Genomic DNA, 8,179 nt, shown 5'->3' with positions numbered 1-8,179 from the left:
ACTATCTGCTGTATGTTTATGCATTTCTGTGAATTACTTAGTTAGTAAATAAAGAATTTAAGACAATTGATGTATGGATGACTCATAGTGAAGACTGGGTTCGTGCAGAAAACCAACAATTTACGACGTTTGGAATGAGACTAACGTGAGGTAAAGAATAATTAATTAATTTGAAGACTAATTGAATAGATATTAAAATATCTGAAAGTTATATTAGGAAAATTATAACTTTGTAATTTGAATATTATCCTTGGTGCCCCGACTTCCAAGTTAATTACAGTTACATGATTAATTAGTTTAATTGCGTAATAATAATTACAGAGAGTTATATGATAAAAATAAGTCTTCAGTTTAAATGATGCCAAAGACATGACAATAGCTTGGAAAATTCCAGAAAAATATGTCATGGCTTTAGAAGCTTCTGATAGGCTGATTGACATCATTTGAGTCAATTAGAGGTGTACCTGTGGATGTATTTCAAGGCCTACCTTCAAACTCAGTGCCTCTTTGCTTGACATCATGGTAAAATCAAAAGAAATCAGCCAAGACATTAAAAAAAAATTGTAGTCCGCCACAAGTCTGGTTCATCCTTGGGAGCAATTTCCTCCTTGGGAATAACTGTGTAGAGCCAGCGTGCCAATAAGACTAGACTTTAGAGGAAATGTAAGAGAGCCAGCTTGTCAAGAGGACTAGACTGTAGAGGAAATATAAGTGAGGCAAAGTGATAAATTGACTAGACATTAGGGGAAATATTGTGTAGAGCCAGCTTGCCAAGAGGAATAGACTGTAGTGGAATAACTGTGTAGAGCCAGCGTGCCTAGAGGACTAGACTGTCGATGAAATAAAAGAGAGGCAGTGTGCCAAATGGACTAAACTGAAGGGGAAACATCGTTTAGAGCCAGCTTGCCAAGAGGACTAGACTGTAGGGGAAATATAAGAGAGGCTCATGGTTATGGTGTGTCTAATGCATGTTTATGTCTAACTAAACCATTACAGTCAACGTAGTTCTGATGCTGGTGCATACACTCTCTATAGCTGAAATAAGCAGTACCTGACTGGGTGAGCAGAGCAGCCTCTAGCCCCTCCTTTCCTGGCATGGCCATACCCACAGTGTGGCCCCCAGAGGAATCCCCACAGAGGTACGGTGGGTATTTAACACAGAGTAGAGAGGTAACCTGACCTATGTGGGTCTGTGTGGCGCTGTGCTACCCCATACCTTCTACACATCAGGGGAATGAGGCTCTCTCTGGTTCCTGCTCTGGATCCAAGTCTGGCTGGTTGTCTGGTTCTACTACATCTAGCTGTGATGGCTGGTGGGTTTGCCTTGCTCTCATCTGCCTCTGCCTCTGGGCTGGAGTCTGTCAGATGCAGGCTCCAAGGCATCCCTCGTCCTCCGGCGTTCTCCCAGGACGGGGACTTTGTCATCGGGGGTGTTTTCTCCATTCACAACTACATGCACACTGTGGAACACAGCTACACCTGCCTGCCTGAGCCCCTGCAGTGCACAGGGAGGTCAGTGAGCGCAAGAGGGAGCAGGGGACAGGACTGTGGCTGTGTTGGGAGACGGACAAATTGTGTTTTAAAGACACAGAGACAGTGTGTTTAAAGACAGATTAACAGCGTGTTTAATGATAGACAAACAGTGTTTTAAAGACAGATAAACAGTTTTTTAAAGACAGATAAACGGTGTGATTAAAGACAGATAACCAGTGTGTTTAAAGACAGGTAAACAGTGTTTTAAAGACAGATAACCAGTGTTGTAAAGACAGATCAACAGTGTTTTAAAGACAAATAAACAGTGTTTTTAAGACAGATAAAAAGTGTGTTTGTATCTGAGAGAATAGGTAAAGCTTACTGTTACAAAGGGTCACATTTTCAAATGCAGGCTATCCTACTTCCTCAATTACCGATAACAAAAGTGTAGGCATGTAGACAGTGTGGAAAATAAGACTAGATATTAAGATGTTTGCCCTCGTATAACACGATATTCTATAGGCTAGTTTACCATTTAGTAAAGAGGTGCTCACTCACATATCTTCTATTTACAGCATGGATACCCGTGAGTTGCGCTTCTCACGCGCCATGATCTTCGCAGTTGAGGAGATTAACAACAGTTCAGACCTTCTACCGGGTGTCACGCTTGGTTATCAGGTGCACGACTCGTGCACCTCGGTCCCCATGGCCATGAATGTGGCCTTCCAGCTGGCTAACGGCCTGGACCCCATGTTTGATACCGGAGAACAGTGCTCGGGGTCGCCTACAGTGACAGCTATCGTGGGCGAGTCTGCCTCCACACCTACCATCAGCATGTTGCGCATCATCGGCCCTTTCGGCATTCCTCAGGTAAACTCCTCTGGAAAGAAATTATTCAGCTTCTTTTAAACTTAATTTACTGTATTCCTACTGTATATTTTCCTCTCTTTCAGGAATGAGTTCAACTTTTAATTACTGTAATCCTACTGTATGTTCTCCTCTTTTTCAGGAATGAGTTAAACTTTTAACTTACTGTATTCCAACTGTATTCTCCTCTATTTCAGGAATATACATTTCTGTGTGAAATTATGTGTAGAAAGGCATTTGAACATAGACTGAGAACTATGAGTCTGGAGAACTTCTATAGGCATTAAAACATGATCTGAGGACTATCTTTCATAAGCTAGGTTGTTATGGGAGACCAGAGATTGTTTGTTTTTGGAGGCAGGCCATTTGATTTCGTCTCTGCGTTATATTGGCATCGAACATGTCACCCTCCCGAGGAGAGGGGGTGACCTTGATAATTTATTGTTAAAACGAGAGGCTGCCTGGATCTTTAATTTAAAGACACTTGCTCCCTTCGGTCTCAACATAGACTTTGATCTGAAGCCATTCTTGTGATTATTGTGATTTTGCCATTGTAATTGTTTGTTAGATACTTTTTAGACTACAAATGCTATGATCATATGTTATCCATTTGTTTGTCTTTTTGTATGTTCCTTGTATACCATTTTTTTAATATTTCAGTTAACCAATGATATTAGGCCATACTTGGCCATGATTACAAACACCTGTATGTCTCTTGACACTATATAAATGACTCATCTCTCAGTGTTTGTGATGATACCCTGATGAAGACAGCTTAGCTGTCGAAACGTTGGTTATTAAAATTTTTGCATCTGAGCTCTTAGAGTGTGCGGCTTTCCTTTATTTTCTAGACCAGAGATTGTTGTCATACCTTTTACTCATGTTTTTCACAGCATCAGCATGTCTTATAAAACTATTTTCTATATGAATAGAATGACCAAGATAGAAATGGGTAGAAAAATGTATCCTTTTCAACCTGGCCTAATGAAAAAAAAAATGGGTTTATTATTATTAAAACCTGTTAGGGACAGATGTTCCGCTAGCGGAACGCCTCACCAATATCCAATGGTATAGCGTGGCGCGATTTACAAATTCCTCAAAAATGCAAAAACTTCAATTTCTCAAACATATGACTATTTACACCATTTTAATGTCTCCCTAACATCAAACTACATAGCTAAAAAAAGCAGGAAGTAGACAATACATTAGAATTGTTAAGCCGACATGATGTTCTTTGTCATGTTTTCGACTGTCTGTTTTTACCTAGGTGAGCCACTTTTCCACCTGTGCGTGTCTGAGTGATAAGAAACAGTACCCAACCTTCTTCAGAACCATCCCCAGTGACCAGTTCCAGGCTGCCGCTCTGGCCCACCTCATCAGGCACTTCGGCTGGACCTGGATTGGGGCGGTCCGTTCCGACTCTGACTACGGTAATAACGGGATGGCGGCTTTCCTACAGGCAGCACAAGAGGAAGGCATCTGTGTGGAGTATTCTGAAGCCTTCTCCCGTACCAACCCACTCAGCAGAGTGCAACGGGTGGCCGATGTGATCCGCAGGTGATCCATGATTACTTATGAACTTTTCATTCACACAAATGCAAGACTATATTTATAAAAAATATTATTGTTATTAATTTCTTTCTTTTCCCAAAGCTGATCTGTGAGACCAACATGATTTGCATATCTTAAGCATGTAAAAGTGTTGATTAATACTAATGTTCATGTTCACTTCACTGAGACATTCCAATGAATGACACACATGACCAGCATGTTAAAACCTCTCTGGGCTAGGTGGGACGTTAGCGTCCCACTCTATTCAACAGCCAGTGGAATCGCGTGGCGCAAAATACAAATACCTCAAAAATGCTATTCAATTTCAACTTCAATTTCTCAAACATATGACTATTTTACACCATTTGAAAGATAAGACTCTCTTTAATCCAACCACATTGCCCGATTTCAAAAAGGCTTTACAGCGTAAGCAAAACATTAGATTATGTCTGGAGAGTACCCTTCAAAATATAATCACACAGCCATTTTCAATGCAAGCATATATGTCACAAAAACCAAAACCACAGCAAAATGCAGCACTAACCTTTGATGATCTTCATCAGATGACACCCCTAGGACATTATGTTACACAATACAGGCATTTTTTGTTCAATCAAGTTCATATTTATATAAAAAAACAGCGTTTTACATTAGCATGTGATGTTCAGAACTAGCATACCCACCGAAAACTTCCGGTGAATTTACTAAATTACTCACCATAAACGTTGACAAAATACATAACAATTATATTAAGAATTATAGATACAGAACTCTTTTATGCATTCGCTATGTCAGATTTTAAAATAGCTTTTCAGCAAAAGCACATTTTGCAATATTCTGAGTACATAGCTCAGCCATCACGGCTAGCTAAATTGACATCCGGCAAGTTTGGGGCAACCTAAACTCAGAATTACAATTCGAAAATTAGGATTACCTTTGCTGTTCTTCATCAGAATGCACTCCCAGGACTTCAACTTCAACAACAAGTGTTGTTTTGGTTCCAAATAATCCAAAGTTATATCCAAATACATCCGTTTTGTTCGTGCGTTCAGGTCACTATCCAAAGGTAACGCGCGAGGGCATTTCGTGACAAAAGAATTCTAAATGTTCCTTTACCGTACTTAGAAGCATGTCAAACGATGTTTAAAATCAATTTTTATGCTATTTTTCTCGGAAAATAGCGATAATATTCCAACGTTGTATTCATTCAAAGAGTGAAAGAAAAAAATGGCGAGGTCTCGTGAACGCGCATCTCCAGTCTCTCTGTCACCAGGCAGTCCACTGACAAACTCTGCTGCTGTTGTCTGCCCAGAGACAGGAGACGTGTCAATCCGGTTTCTGAAGGCTTTAGAGAGCCAATGGAAGCCTTAGAAAGTGTCACGTAACAGCACAGATACTGTAATTTTGATAGAGATGCAACAGAAGGACTACAAATTGTCAGACAGGCCACTTCCTGCTTGTAATTTTCTCAGGTTTTTGCCTGCCATATGAGTTCTGTTATACTCACAGACACCATTCAAACAGTATTAGAAACGTTAGAGTGTTTTCTATCCAAATCTACTAATAATATGCATATTCTCGTTTCCGGGCAAGAGTAGTAACCAGTTTAAATCGGGGATGTTTTTTATCCGGCAGTGAAAATACTGCCCCCTATCCCAGACAAGTTAAGCATATGATATAATCATGTTCCCCAGCTCCACAGCCCGGGTGGTGGTTGCATTCACAGCCATTGGGGAAATGAGGATCCTGCTGGAGGAGATGGAACGCCTGCCCTCTCCGCCCCGCCAGTGGATCGGGAGTGAGTCCTGGGTCACTGACCCAGATATGCTGCGCTTCGGCCTGTGTGCCGGGGCCATCGGATTTGGCATACAACGCTCTGTCATCCCCGGCCTCAGGGACTTCCTCCTGGACCTCTCCCCACAGAAGGTGTACAACTCTCCCCTGCTCATTGAGTTCTGGGAGGGAGCCTTTGGCTGTAGGCTGGGGATAGGTATCTATCTATCGATCGATCTATCTATCTATCTATCTATCTATCTATCTATCTATCTATCTATCTATCTATCTATCTATCTATCTATCTATCTATCTATCTATCTATCTATCTGTCTGTCTGTCTGTCTGTCTGTCTGTCTGTCTGTCTGTCTGTCTGTCTGTCTGTCTGTCTGTCTGTCTGTCTGTCTGTCTGTCTGTCTGTCTGTCTGTCTGTCTGTCTGTCTGTCTGTCTGTCTGTCTGTCTGTCTCTCTCTCTCTCTCTCTCTCTCTCATTCTCTCTCTCTGTCTGTAGGGACCTCTACAGGTGTTGGTGTTGAGGAGAAGGTGTGTGATGGCAATGAGGATATACAGCAGCTACAGGTCCCCTACACAGATACATCTCAGCTGCGTGTCACTAACATGGTGTATAAAGCTGTTTATGCCATAGCACACGCTATCCACAGCATTGTTTGTGAAGAGAGAGAAAACTCCACTGTGAACTGTGACAAAAACCTTAATGTGAAGCCAACACAGGTGAACGACAAGTTGATTGTATAATGTCCTGATTGATATGTTTATTTAGACTACATGTATGAAGGCCTAGGAGTTTTCATTATACTTTCCGACTTGTTCTGAAGTAACACATCTGATAAATATATGAGTTGAATTAATGGTCTGTTTCTCTTTCGTCCCTCTCTCCATCTCTCTTCCATTCTCTCCATCTCTCTTCCCCTTTCTCCTTCTCTCTCGCCCCCTCTCTCTCTCCCTTGCCCTTCCAATCCCCAGGTCCTGGAGAGATTGAGGAGGGTGAACTTCTCTCGTAATGGGTACCAGGTGTCTTTCGATGCCAACGGGGACCCAGTGCCCACATATGAGCTGGTCAACTGGCAGATACGGGAGAGTGGGAAGATGGAGTATGTGACAGTGGGGCTCTATGATGCGTCCCTGCCTCCTGACCAGAGGCTTGACATGGAGAGGGAAATCACCTGGGTAAAGAACAGTACACAAGTACCTGTGTCAGTGTGCAGTGAGAGCTGTCCCCCAGGCACTCGTAAGGCTGTACAGAAAGGAAAGCCTGTATGCTGTTATGACTGTATCCAATGTGCAGAGGGAGAGATCAGTAATAACACAGGTAGGACTATAGGAATAGTTGGCATAAAATGTGTAGTAATTTCTATCATGGTTTACTAAGTAGTGGTTTATTCATACTAAGAGCACTACAAAGGGATTGTCTGTCAATCATGTTCCTGTTCTTATTATCTCATGTAAGCTGCACATTAATTCAACATTCTTTACAGTAAACTGACAAAGTGCAGCATTGTGGGACATATATTTGTAAAAAAATAAAACCTGAATCTATTATTATTAACATTTGATGTCTGTTGTTTTGTCCTGGTCAGATTCTTCAGACTGTCTGATCTGTCCCGAGGAGTACTGGCCCAACGCTGAGAGAGACCGCTGTATCCTTAAGCCTGTGGAGTTCCTGTCCTTCCACGAGGTCCTCGGAATCATCCTGACCGCCTGCTCTGTGGGCGGGGCTTGTCTGGCCATCGCCACGGCAACCGTCTTCTACCGCCACCGAACTTCGGCCATCGTCAGGGCCAACAACTCTGAGCTGAGCTTCCTGCTGCTCTTCTCCTTGACTCTGTGTTTTCTGTGTTCTCTTACTTTCATTGGCCGGCCCTCTGAATGGTCCTGTATGCTGCGTCACACAGCTTTTGGGATCACCTTCGTCCTCTGCATCTCTTGTGTTCTGGGGAAAACAATAGTGGTGTTGATGGCCTTCAGGGCTACACTTCCAGGCAGTAATGCCATGAAATGGTTTGGCCCTCCACAGCAGAGATTGACTGTTGTGTCCTTTACGTTTGTCCAGGCTTTGATATGCACTCTGTGGTTGGTCCTGTCCCCTCCCTTCCCCATTAAAAACCTCACTACCTACAAGGAAAAGATTATTCTAGAGTGTGACGTGGGTTCAGCTATTGGTTTCTGGGCTGTGTTGGGCTATATAGGACTCCTGTCTCTCTTGTGCTTTGTGCTGGCTTTTCTGGCTCGGAAGCTGCCTGATAACTTCAATGAGGCCAAATTCATCACCTTCAGCATGCTCATATTCTGTGCAGTCTGGATCACCTTTATCCCAGCTTATGTCAGCTCTCCTGGGAAGTTCACTGTAGCTGTGGAGATCTTTGCCATCATCACCTCTAGCTTTGGGTTGTTCTTTCTATTATTTGTTCCTAAATGTTTTATTATTCTGTTCAGGCCGGAGAAGAACACCAAGAAACACCTTATGGAGAAGACATCCAATGATATACGTTATTAA

General features: G+C 42.4%; 1 protein-coding gene across 1 annotated transcript; it reads left to right on the top strand.

Annotated features, from left to right (window-relative positions):
* Positions 1–1,306: 1,306 nt before the first annotated feature.
* On the top strand, positions 1,307–8,179 carry LOC115204965 (extracellular calcium-sensing receptor-like). Its single transcript, XM_029770539.1, has 7 exons — positions 1,307–1,512; positions 2,049–2,343; positions 3,608–3,897; positions 5,586–5,881; positions 6,176–6,396; positions 6,649–6,994; positions 7,263–8,179. Exons 1-7 carry the CDS (start codon positions 1,307–1,309, stop codon positions 8,177–8,179), a joined length of 2,571 nt encoding a protein of 856 aa, XP_029626399.1.

This window comes from Salmo trutta, chromosome 13 (genome assembly GCF_901001165.1).
Source record: "Salmo trutta chromosome 13, fSalTru1.1, whole genome shotgun sequence".
In the NCBI taxonomy this organism is placed as follows: domain Eukaryota; kingdom Metazoa; phylum Chordata; class Actinopteri; order Salmoniformes; family Salmonidae; genus Salmo; species Salmo trutta.
Note: the sequence above shows the minus strand (reverse complement) of the source record. Positions and strands in the feature narration are given on the sequence as shown.

Bases quoted from the DNA above. Each gene is read 5' to 3' on its own strand.
- LOC115204965 (XM_029770539.1), top strand. From the start codon at position 1,307: ATGGCTGGTGGGTTTGCCTTGCTCTCATCTGCCTCTGCCTCTGGGCTG. The intron at 2,344-3,607 runs GTAAACTCCTCT...GTTTTTACCTAG, and splicing joins GCCCTTTCGGCATTCCTCAG to GTGAGCCACTTTTCCACCTG. The intron at 6,995-7,262 runs GTAGGACTATAG...TGTCCTGGTCAG, and splicing joins AGAGATCAGTAATAACACAG to ATTCTTCAGACTGTCTGATC.